The 13,065-nt window shown below is 43.8% G+C and overlaps 1 protein-coding gene across 1 annotated transcript in view; it reads right to left on the bottom strand.

Annotated features, from left to right (window-relative positions):
• FREM1 (FRAS1 related extracellular matrix 1) overlaps nucleotides 1–8,563 on the bottom strand; it is a 157,038-nt gene extending 148,475 nt beyond the window's left edge. Inside the window, exons 1-2 of the mRNA XM_006881353.1 lie at nucleotides 8,318–8,563; nucleotides 296–390 (exon numbers count right to left, since the gene is read on the bottom strand). Coding sequence (XP_006881415.1) covers nucleotides 296–390; nucleotides 8,318–8,563 — 341 coding nt within the window. The remainder of the gene's footprint in view (nucleotides 1–295; nucleotides 391–8,317) is intronic.
• Nucleotides 8,564–13,065: the final 4,502 nt, after the last annotated feature.

Here is a 13,065-nt window from a genome sequence, read left to right as displayed (position 1 = left end):
GGTAATTATAGGATAGCACAATTTGATGTATAGAGGGAGGTGTTGGTAAAGGAAATCAGAAAATGCATTTGAACTCTGTAAGAAATCAGTATAAAATAAAAGTTTTATTTAAAAAAATATGTAATTCTTCTTCAGGCAAACTTATGGCCTATATGTTCAGGTTCTCCAGTGTTTACTGAGTATATCCCGGTTTAGAATCTAGTCATGTCACCAAGACAACAGCTATCCACAGAAAAGACCCTAAGAAGGACACAGAACAATTAGATGGAATAATGAATGCTTCCATGTTGGTTACCTGTAAAGTCTAAGCTTCACCGTGTCTTCATCAAGAATTGGGCAGCCATTGTGAACATACTTCACTTCATTGGGAAGGAAATGGCAGTCAAATACCTAGTTCACATGGAGAAACGAGTAAGCATCTGTGAGAAAATTAGTACAAGATTATTTGCCATTATCCCTATCCTACTCACCAGCTTGCTTATACAGTTGTGTCTTGTTTTGATAGCATCTCAATTATGAAATGTCAAAGAGATCAAGCACGTAAATTGAGAGCTAATTGCTTTTCTAAGCTATTATCGTTCTTCCTGTTCACATTGTTGTTTTAGATGTTGTCTCAGGTCCCACTCACAGAACAGCACATGCCGTATCCTATTGCCACCCTCACACATCTCTGCTATGCTTAAACTCCTTGTTTCAGTCATAGTGTGACTCCATTGGCTTGAGGGCCTTCTTCCCTCTCACTGACCTTCTACTTTTCTAAGTATGGCGGCCTTCTCCAGGAACTGCCTTTCTGATAATATGCCCCAAGTGAAGAAGAAGACCCTCAATCAGATGGATTGACACAGTAACTGCTGCAATGGGCTCCTGTGTGTCAGAAAGTGTGAGGATGGTACAGAACAGAACAGAATTCAGCTCTTTGGTTCATAGGGTCACTATGAGTCGTACTTGACTGGCCAGCACCTTACAACAACAATGTGAGATGAAGTCTCACCATCGTTGCTTTTAAAGAGCATTCTGACTTCACTTCCAAAACAGGTTCATTTGGGGTTTTGGCAGTTTATGATAGATTCAGTACTCTTTGACAACACGATAATGCAAAGTCATTAATTCTTCCTCAATCTTCCTTATTTATTGCACAAAGTCCATATGCAATTGCAATTTGCAATTGTAAATACCATGGCTTGGGCCAGGTGCACCTTTGTCTATAAAGTGACCTCCTTGCTCTTTGGACCTCCTTGCTCTTTGGCTTACTCATTGCAATGTATTTTTTTTTATTTCTTGACTGTTGCATCTTAAGTATTGACTATGGATTCAAATACAAGGAAACAAAGCATGCAATGCAAAGACATACTTGTTCCCTCACACAAACAACTACAACATAGTGTGTTCATGTGAGAGATCATGTATGGACAGTCTTGCATACATTCACAGAGGCAGATCTCTACCTCAACTGATAAAAAGGTGGAACAAAACAACGGCAAATAAAACTATATTCTACGTGAACCATATTTACAATCTGTTTAAAAAAATACTGCTGTCAAGCTGATTCCAACTCATAGAGCTCTTCCCTTACATGCCCGTGGTTGCAAATCTTAACAGGAGGAAATGGTCCCTCTTTCTTGTGAGGAGTCACTGATGGATTCAAACTGCCTTATAGTCAGCAGTGAAACGCACTAGGCCATCAAAGCTCCTTCTTGTCATCTTTGTTGTTGTTGTTGTTGTTTGTGCCCCAGAGTTGTCTACAAGTCATGTTGACCTTACGAACAACAAACTGGAACACTGCCTGAGCATGTGCCATCCTCCAATCTCTGCCACACTCGCATCCATGGTTACAGTCCCCATGCCAGTCTATCTGGTTGATAGTCTTCCTCTCCTTCACTAACCTGCTAACTTTCCCAGTACGGTATCGTTTTTTAAGATCTGTCATCTATTCAGTATACTTAAAATAGGGTTCCATTTTCAAGATTCTATTTACTTACACACTTCAAGAGTTGTTAGTAAGTATTGATTTAGAGGTCTGCCTGTGTGTATGTATGCAAAGGCATGCACGATCCTTCAAACAAGTATAGTATTGTTTTTGTTGTTAAACCCCAAACCCATTGTCCTTGGTTCATTTCCAACTCCATCAAGTTTCAAGGTGGTATATCTGTCCATGAGGAGACTGACTGTTGTAAGGTATTGTCAGTTCTAACTCACAGCTATTGCATGGGACAGAATAGATGCTACCTCAGAGGGTTTTCTCGGGAGCAATGTATATATGGGAAGAACCGGTCATCAGATCATCTGTGCCTGCCATGGCCCTCATTTGACCTAATCTGAATTTATGGAGTTCTCAGAAATATCCTTTACAATTCACATCTCCTCAAGTATTTAGTTCATGATGTCTAGTCTGTTCCTTGCTACCGTCTCCAACATTTTCAGACAACATAATCCACTCTGGGAAGACCTTATCACTGATACAAATGGCTTTCTTTTCCCACAGACATCAATGGTTCCCCCTCCTAATTGACAACGAGGAAGGAAATAAAGGAAAGACCTTCCCCCATATCATTGACAAATAGTCGTGGCAATAAAAGGACAATCTGCTTTGTTAAAAGAAACATCTGTTTTATGTTTCGTAATATGTTTTCCTTTTATAAAAAGGCGACAACCATAATTGTCCATAAATTTACTAACTAAAACAAAGGAGAGCTAAATCCTTTTCTAATTACTGTCTAGCTTTGTTTTTTTCCACTTCAACTGCTTTTCAATTACAATTTATAATTAAATTGTCACACATTCCTAACTCATTACTCACTTTAATGACAGTAAACTGGTTCAAACTAGAGATATTTTCTCAGTGCTCACAAGAGCAAGCTGGGGTTAAGCTGGGTCCTTTTTGACCCACGCAGCTCCCTGCTTCAGGTCAGGTGTGAAAAGTGCTGAATGTCAGGAAGCTCAAAATGTGAGCAAACTGACCAGGCCTTTGTCAACCTATCGAGAGGGAAATCTATACAGAAGGCACTGGCGTGCCCTCATTGACGTCCCCTTCCTAATATTCACTAGGAAAATGAACCTGTTGGTCCTGAGACAAACTTCAGGAATGAAATGAAACCACTAATTGAACAGATGTTAAACAAAACATTTTCTGTGCGAACCACACAAAACTGTTCATTACACAGCAGGGTGCTCTTACTACAATCATCTCACAAGAGATGGGCTCACAGAAGCCTTGCTTTCAGCCTCCTATTAAGCTCTATTACAGAATAATGTTTTAGCTGTGTGTGTGAGTGTGCGCAGTCATACACACACTTGGTCATGCTCCCTTTTAAAAAATTCCCTAAGAAATGAATGCCTGGAGAGGGTTGAATCAGCCTGGGTGAAAAGCAAGCACAAATTCCAAGTCAAACTACAAGCAGACTTTACCCAGGACTCTTTTTGTTTATTAGTTTGTTTGAAATTATAAAAGTCTATTAACAAATCTTTCCTAATATATAGATTTTACTATAGCATGAAGTTCTAATAGTTGACAAAAAGGCAATGAACCCTACTTTTTAAAGGGCTCTTTCATCACAAAATAAATTGGAATAAATTTTAGAAGATAAAATCGTACTGATCAGCCATTTTGGAAGCAGGAGTGCCATCCACTTCCTAAATAACATGCCTCCAGAAATCCTATGAACTTTGATAAATGTCAATAGTTGTAGAGGAGCTTGAAGCATTTTGTTCATAGAGTCGCTATGAGTCATGCTGACCCGAAGGCAATCAGCAACAACAATCAGCCGTGCCTCTTATATATGTTTATACTGAGTATTCAGGGAACAATCCTCTTTTTTAAAAAAAGGATACCTTGTGGCCAATGAACCTATTCAGAAAGCTGCCCCAGTTCCTAGCAGAAAAGAGCTGCTGAACTCTATCCAGCATTGGGTTGTTTCTGTAATAAGTTGTCTTTCTATTAACCAGCTCTTTGCCTTAAATATCAGAGAAAGCTTGAAGTGGACATGACTTGGAAGCCCCTGATATTTGTGACCACAGAAGTTTTGGTCCTTTTCAGTCACTCATACACACTTTTGTACCCCTTTGCCTCTGAATAAGTCAAAGGGTGTTGTCATTGAATCAGTTCCCACTCACAGCAACCCAACGGGGAGCAGATCTAAAGCCTGCGGCACCCTCACAACCTCAGCTATGCCTCAACCTCTCGTTGCAGTGATGGTGTCAAGCTTGTTGAGGGTCTTACACCCCCTCACTGACCCTCGTGATGCTCTTCCCTAGGGATTGGCCCCTCCTGCTAACATGCTCAAAGTATGTGGGACACAGTCTCTCACTCCTTGCTGCTGAGATTCTGACTACATTTCTTTCAAGGTAGATTTGTTTGGGTTTCTTTTTTTTGTTGTTATTATTTTGCAATCCATGGTCTTTCAATAAAATTAAATGTTCTTTGCCAAAACCAAAATTCAAAGGCATCAATTCTTCCTTGGTCTTTCGTATTCATTGTCTAACATTCACATGAAAATTAGATGACTGAGAATATCACCACTGGGGATGCACTGCAGACCTCAAAGTGGTGTCTTTGCTTCAGGGAAGATGCTGTGGAGCTGATTTGCCTAATATAATACATCATTTTCTTTTTCAACTGCTGCATTGATAAGCATTGATTGTGGATCCAAGTAAACCGAAATCCTTGGCAATGTCAATCTTTTCTCCATTTTATCTTTATATACTAGTTCTGTGAGACTTTTTGTTCTCTTCATGTTGAGATAGAATCCATACACGTGTAATGACAGGAACAATTAGAACAAGACAAGATATAACGACTGTGTCATCAAGGATGGGTTAAATGATAACAGATCCTCCCCCACTGTCTCCTAAAACCCGCTGCCAAACAATCTCCTCTGACTCATCAGGTTTCTGAAGCTGTAAATCTTTAAGAGATACTGCCACACACAACAAAACAATAAAACTACTAAAAACATAAATAAATAGACTGTCTCATCTTTCTCCATAGAGTAGCTAGTGGTTTTGAACTGCCAACCTTTTGTCTGGCTTTTGTTTGTCTCAGTGGGCATGAAGCATGAGCTAAATATTACTGGACCACAGCCTAAGATTGAGTGATACCTAGTTTTGTTTCTCTTCTCCCCCGAATGTTACTCATTCTCCTCTCTGTTATATTCTTCTACCAACTTTCAGATGCTTATCTGAAGCTTTTATAAAAGACAATTTCATTGTAGACTAAAGCCAGATATCGGGCTACTATCACATTGGGAATATTCCTAAGATGAGCACGCGCGCGCGCGCACACACACGGAATTCTGATGTCTTTCAGAACTGGATTCCAAGTGTAGTACACGGACTATCTAGCTGTATCATTTTGTGCTTGCATCCATCCAGTCTATTTATTCCAGCTCTATAATATCTACCACGGCTTTTTAATAACCTCATGGAATGTGTTACTTAGGCCAAACAGAGAGGAATTTAGCGTACACCATTTAGCAAATAAAAGGGTATATTTTTTCCAAAAGGCACAGCCACATCCAGTATTACAGATCCTCAAGAGTATTTGCATTTAGGGGCAAATTTAAGCCACAATGGGATCAAGTCATGAGATCAGAAGGAAGTTCTAATTGTACATTAGAGTAAACTTCTACTTTAAGCAAATGTAATACATAAAAATGCACTGTTTAAAAGGAATATAGGATCAGGTATTATTTTCATCACAAGAGTACAGAAAAAGAAATGCATAGTAAAGTGGACTGTGGACTGGGGAGGATTGTATAACAATTAGAGAATTTTTTTTTAAAGAGAAAAATGAACTGGGGGGCTGGGTGGGCAGGGAGGAAAATGTAATAATGAATGGGAAAAAATACTAAATGGAAAGAATATGCTGTAAAAAATATGTATGTTGCATTTAAAAAATAATAATTTTTTTAAATGCACTTTTGGAATATAATGAATTAGAGGATAAATCTCCACTGCAGAATACTCTTAAGTAGCTATGTCAAAAGGTTTTGACCAATGGGGGTAAGAACATACAGGCATTTTTAAAGAGCCCTGAATATTTAAAGGATACATAGCCTACAGGGTGTTGGACCCTTAAGTAAAAGGCTGTGACTTTCGTGCAATTTCCATTCACCAGCAGCTCTACGGGAGAGCAGTGATGGCTGTGTCTTTCCGCTGTGATTAACAGCTTTGAAAGCCCAAGGGGTGATTGTTGTGACTCGGAATTCACATTCCTGGGCAGTGTGCTTTGATGTTCTCATCTCTTTTCCCTCTTCTCTCCTCTTACTCAAGTTGTTGTTAGGTGCCATCAAGTCAACCATGACTCATAGCAATCCTCTGAATAGCTCTGAATCCTGCCCTATCCTGAGCCAATCTGTCTCTGACACACCTGACCCCATTTACCGCAGCCACGGTGCCAATCCTTCTCATCTGGGGTCTTGCTCTTCTGTGCTGACCCTTTACTCTTCCAAACACAATGTCCTTCTCAAGGACTGGTCCCTCCAGTCCACATGCCCAAAGTAAGTGAGACGGAGCTTCAAAATCCTAGTTACCAATGAGAAACTTGGCTTCACCCTCTCTGGAATAGACCTGTTAGTTCTCTTGGTAGTGCATGGTGTATGTTCAACACTCTTCTCCGGCACCACAATTCAAATGTGGGGTTGTTGTTGTTGCTGTTATGTGTCGTCGAGTCGCTTGTGACTCATAGCGACCCTGTATGTACAGCAGCTTTAAACTCTGCTCTGTCCTGTGCCAATCTCATTGCCTCCGACACACTCATCCCGATTGCCCCAGTCACTGAATCAATCCATCTCCCAGAGGGCCTTCACCTCCTGTGCCTGTCCTCCACCCTCCCAAGCATGATGTCCCTCTCTAAAGACCGATCTCTCCTTACAACATGACCAAAGTATGTCAGGCGAAGGCTCAGAGTCCTTGCCTCCAAGGAGCAGCCCGGTTTAACCCTCTCCAGGATGAATCTGTTTGTTCTCTTAGCAGCCCAGGGCACCTTCAGTACTCTTCTCCAACATCAAAGCTCAAAAGCATCAATTCTCCTTCTATCCTCCTTGGTCATTGTCCAGCTCTCTGATGCATAACAAGTGATTGCAAAGACCATGGACTGTACCAGATGCACCTTTGTCTCCAGAGACACACCGTTGCTCTTGAGTACTTTAGAGAGGTCCCTAACAGCAGACTTTCCCATGGCAACACGTCTTTTAATTTCCTGGCTGTTGGTGCCAAGAGTGGTGATTGTGGAGCCAAGCAAACTAAAGCTGTGAACAATTTCAATCTCTTCACCATCCATCCTGATGCTGCCAATTGGTCCAGTGGTGAGAATCTTTGTCTTCTTGACAAATGTGGGGTAGGATCCGGTAAAGGTGGACCACCTCACAGCACAGCAGTGACTGCCCACTCTACCTGTGAAAAGGAGCCTGTTTGTTCTTTTTGTTGCTTCTCCCCCACCCCAAAGTTTCTCATGTTGCTGGGATTGTGTGCTTTCCCATTGATCCCAAGTCAGAGTGACCTATTTCGATAGAGCATAACTTTCACATAGGGTGTCCACGACTGTAACCTTCGTGGGAGCAGATAGCCAGATCTTTTCTTCTACAGAGCCACTGGAGAGTCCCAACCTCCAACTTCTTGATTAGCCGCTGAATGCTTAAACACCTTGCCACCAGAACTCCTTACGTCTCTCAGTCTCTCCTTGAGCACCACGGTGTTGGAACTGTCTCATGCGCAATTGATCTTCTGACAAGGCTTCTTGAGGCCATCACATGAGAAGAGATTGCTGACTTTCTCCCAAGGAGCATCTGGTGGATTTGAACCACCGGAGAGGTGTGGCCTCCAGGTTAGCAGCACAAAGTTCTGCTGATTGTACCACCAGAAACTAAAGAATGTGGTATTTGAGTGTCTCATTTTGGGTGTATTTTCCTTGATTATCAGCTGCTCTACAGACCAAGCAGCTGACAGGTCTTAGAAGAGCCCTCTTCATGGAAGGACGTGTCACACGGGCTGGTTGACTGAGGGTATTATTGTTTTTAGATAAATGCTTGTCTCCTCACTAGTGTGAATCTGTCTTCCTCCACTGAGTGTTGGAGTAATTAGGAGTAAATGCCTTGTTCCTGTTCAGTTAAGGCTGTTTAAGAACAGTCTTACCCCACATATTCAGATACTCAGCCCTCTAATTTCAAACCATCGTTTCATACCATCGTTTCATTTGCCAGCATGCAACTTGTAGCACCCAACCTCTCCCAGCCCAAGGCAACAGCTTTGGCCTTCTGCCTGCCCACACCCACACCCCTCATTCCCACCTTCGACTGCACAGGAAATGGGGGTGCTGACCTACCTGTGGGGTGAGCTGCCCAACCCTCTGGGTGACAGGCTCATTCATCACGACTTCCACTTTGCAGGCATCTTTCTCCTTGGGAATGGCAAACTTCAGGTTGTCCCCAGACAGGAAGGCGGAGCGGCCCTTTGTCACCGTCAACCCGAGGTTCACGCTGACCAAGGTAGGGCTGGCCCAGCCCACAAGCAGGAGCAGGAGCAAGAGGGCCAGCAGGCCGTGTGGGCCACCCCATGCCGGAGACATCATGCTGACGGGGCAGCTGTCGTCCTGGGGCTGGGACACAAAGGAAAGGACTGTGCCTGCTCCAGGGGGGCGGTCAGGGGTCCCCACGGTGTGTCCTGGGGTCTCAGCATGCCCCTCTCATTTCCCTCGCAGACAAGGAGGCCTTTCAGGCGAGGCCAAGGCCTTTAATAAAAGTCGCTGATCCCTCCTGACAAGCCGGCCAGATGAATGCGCCTCCCAATTGTGCTCTAATCCTGCGCAGGGGAGAAGGGATTGGAGGGAGGCAAGAGAGACCAGAAGGTTTGCGGCTGTTCAAAAAGATCGCTCCCACAAAGGAATCTTTCAACCAGTCTATAATTTCAACTAAATTAAAAACAAATAAACGAACTTGACCTGCAGGCACATCTGAAAGGCGGTGCAGACATTTCCTTACCAGCCCCCAGGCCCCACTTCCTGTTGGCCTGCACCCGGCCTGGCTGCTGTGTGGTCCTCCTACAAAGGGCAGCGCTAGGCCCCTGGGGTCAGAGCAAGCTGCCCTCTCTCCCTTCTCTCCCTCTGCTTCTGTGAAATGAGAACCCAGCCTCACTTGTGTTAGTTGGCCCTTGGGATACCCTGTACGCTGTTTGACAACTTGATTCATTCTAAATCAGTTACCACCCAGGTAGGAAGGGACTTTCACACTCTGTCAGAATCCGTCGGACACAGTTCTGACTTTGCGGGGCAGTGACACTGGGGAGGAGGAAGTTCTGTGAAGGGTGAGGGGAAGCTGGGAAATGGGCTTGATGGTGGCACAGAACAGCCCTGGTGGAGAGCTATACTGAGAACCCAAAGGCCCAGCTTCTCCTACAGTTCGAACCCACCAACAGCTCAGTTTTAATTGTTCTTTTATCATCCTTACTCATTGTTCCGCTCTCAGCAGGACAGCAAATAATTAAAAAGGCCTAAGTAAAGCATACCTTAGTCCTCAAATTAACATCATTGCTCCTCAACAATTTGGAAACTCTCACCCTAACTATGAGGTAGATTGATACAGTGACTGGGATAATTGGGATGGGAGTGTCAGAGACAGTGCGATTGACACAGGACAGAGCAGTTTAGGGCTGTTGTACATAGGGTCGCTATGAGTCGCAAACGACTCGATGGCACATAACAACACCCTAACTATGAGCTAAACTTACCATCACCTGGAATAAACCTTTTCTTCCTGAGCCTCTCTTCTCGCAGCTATGTGTCTCATGTGACCCAATTCTGACCCACAGAATTTGAGCAGCTTTGTCGGGCAGCAGCTTCCAGCAACCTTCTATCAGAGGAGATTATTGCATGTCTCTTTCCCTTCCTTTTTCACCTCCCTCCACCCCATGTCAGGCCGAGGATGCCACCTTGCCCATGGAGCACAGGGTTGCATCATCAGTGTAGCCAAACTGTGAGCTGAAAAGAGCCAGAGTCTGCAGGACATTTGCAAAGCAGAGGCACCACTATAGCCCGTTCTTCCAGAATTTTACACGGCACAGGCATTAAACTTCCTTTCATCCAACGCTAATTCTGAGGGGTTTTATTGCTCTCAGCTGAAAAAGAAAGAAAAAGGAAGGAAGGGAGAAAGAACAAACAAGTAAAATACAGCCAAGTTGACCTCAGCTTAGAGCACCAGCAGCCTGTGTATGTCAGAGGAAAACTGTGTGGGCTCCATAGCTCTCAGTGGCTGACTTTGCAGAATTTCATCAGTTTTCCCTCTCAAGACACTTCTGGGTGTGATTTACAGTCTCCGAAAACCCCCTGGAGGCTTAGTTATGAATGAATCTGTTCTGATTTAATGGCAAACAGTGAGCGAGTGACTGAAAACAAAATGGTGATAATTATCTCTGCTACGAAGTTCTCTGGTCCTGGGGAGGTGCATGTAGTTAAGGCCTCAACCACCACCTAGCTGCAAGGCTGGCAGCTCAGAGAGTGGAGGGGCCCCTTAGAAAGCCAGTCGGTAATGCTTCTGGAAAACCACGACCTGGCAAGCCCATGCAGCAGTTCTGCGCCCCACACACGGGGCCATCACGAGTTGGCAGAGACTTGGCAGCAGTTAACAACAGGCCACCGACACCCGGAAACGCCCCTGTGGGAAGTGTAGCACGTCGTGAGAATTTCACCCCAGAGAGGGCTCAAGTCAGCGCCTGCTCACAGCTCGCTCTGTCTGCCGACATGGCTGTGCACTTCTCAGCAGAGCGATGGGGGCATCTGGAAGTGGATGCCGAGAGGGCAGGAGCACCAGGGGAGCTTCCAAACTGGCGCGCCAAGGGAACTTCCCAACTGCCCTGTGGTTTCATTTGACTCCACAGTGAGAACAAATTCTGTCCTCCCCTGCTTGGGCGCTTCAGCTGTTTCTTCAAAATCCTCCTGTCACAGCTACAAATCAGATCTCCTCTGACAGGCCATGTTCCCAATCCCTGCCTATTCTCTTCATGAGAATCTCACGCATTCTATCTGTGCATATCCATGAAAGAGAAGCGCGTATGGGAATGTTCTGGAAAGGGGGAAATGGCTTTGATTCCTTCCTTAAAAAAATTCAAAAGAGGTTTCTTGAATTAAACTAATTTCCTTTCCTGGGTAGCTTTCTGAACCGAAGAAAACAACTTAGTAACACTTTGTTTCATGGAGGGGGAATGTGAGCAAGTATTTCTTTCACAGTCATTGTCTGAACTGGAGAAGCATGTGTTCTTCATGTGGAGATACACGAGATATTCCTGCCACTAATCTGAGATGATCTGTGCACGTCCAGGGGGAACACAATGAATCCCAGCTGTCCTCCCAGCTCTCCCTGCAAGGGAAACACTGTGTGGTCAGCGGCGATGATCATTTTGTTGCTACACCAGGATGAGAATCATGTTTAGTCATCTTCTCATCGCAGTTCTGCAGTGGTGCGGCAGAGGCAGCCTCTTCCTCCAGCCACGGTTTTCATTTGTTGGCTTGCTTTGGTTTTTTGTAGAACTCATGCAGGGCAGGAGCTCTGGTGATCTAATGGGTAAGAAACTGTGCTGTCAAGTCCAAGACAAACGGTCGAATCCACAAGCTGCTCAGTGGCAAATGATGGGCAATCTCCTCCTGTGCAATTTATAGCTTCTTGAAAATTTGCTACAGGATCAGCCCTAAGTCAGTTCTAACTCATAACAACAGAGCTCATGTACCTCCTGAGACTCTTCTCATCACTGCCCTGGGCAGCTGTTCCCACTCAACTGAAGATGACAGATGTTATGGAACTGTATTTATTGTCTTTACTGTTCCTGAGACATGCAAATAATTAAGTGGGTGGCTACTAATCTCAAGATTGAGGCTTTGAGTTCAGAGGAGCCGGAGAATCTGCGTGTGAAAAATCCCTGAAAAGCCCCTGCCACCCCTCAGGGTTCACTCTGGTGTAGATGGGCTGGCTAGGAGTTGGAGCCCAGCAGACAGCACCTAATTTCCTGGGTTTTACCTGACTCAGGACTCAGGCACTTATTATACTGCTTTGCACTTCACCATAGTTTTAGAGCCTTTGTCCCTCCTTCATTAGCCCTAGGCTCTGTTTTGTAAAATATGCAAACCCTTAGCAACTTCTTTTATGGTTCCAGACAGGAACTAGTGATTGTTACAGGAGTTAAATCTTCACTAGAGGCTATGGGCTCCAAAGGAAGTCAGCTGCTAACTTTCCAGTGTATAATTAACAGAGATGTCCTTCTCCTAGCATTTCCGTGTTGCCTATTCCCTACACCACAAGCAGTTTGGAGGCCTCAGGGTAAACAGGCCACATCCTTCATAATTGCACTCTCTTAAATAGATACGGTATGTGTTAACTGTGCTTGTAAAAGTCTACTTCTCTACTCTACAACTTTCTCTAAAAATGTAATCCAAATCACAGAATGCATAGTTCGGAAGAAACTTCAGAATCCAATTTCATCCATATCTTTCCCTTTAGTTTATCAGTTCATTTGTTTTTTCTGAAAATAATTTCTTGCTATGGTTTTAAAAGAAATACATGCTCATTAACCAGTGGGTTTTTGAGCAGAGAAGAGAGAAAGTAAATTTTATCAACACTCAAAGAAAACATTTCTAACCTTTAATGTGTAAGTGGGTACATGCATACACAGACATACCACACATTTGTATACTTATGTACACAATATTTACGAGTGCTGGTGGCACTGTGGTCAAGGCACTTGGCTCCAACCATCAGCCAGCCGTTCCCCAGGAGGAAGTTGAGGGACTCTGTGTCTCTCGTGATTTACAGCCTTAGGAAGGCTATGTGGCAATTGTACTCTGTTCTACAGGGTCTGGGTGAGTCGGAATCAGTTCTACAACATTCCTGAGGACATTTTTAATCTGTATGCACTACACAATGCTTGTATGCCCCCATTTCTTTAGTTGTCCATTGGCACTAATGCACATGAGGGTAAAAAAAGTGTGGTTTTTCATATATATATATTTTTTTAATTAATTTTAATGAAAGTTTACAGAGACTGCCCATCCTTCCCCCCAATTCACTCTTCTCTTTGAAAAGTAAAAGA

Source organism: Elephantulus edwardii, unplaced genomic scaffold (assembly GCF_000299155.1).
Source record: "Elephantulus edwardii isolate Elephantulus edwardi_28Jun2011 unplaced genomic scaffold, EleEdw1.0 scaffold00014, whole genome shotgun sequence".
NCBI lineage: Eukaryota > Metazoa > Chordata > Mammalia > Macroscelidea > Macroscelididae > Elephantulus > Elephantulus edwardii.
This window is presented reverse-complemented; position numbering and strand designations above follow the sequence as displayed.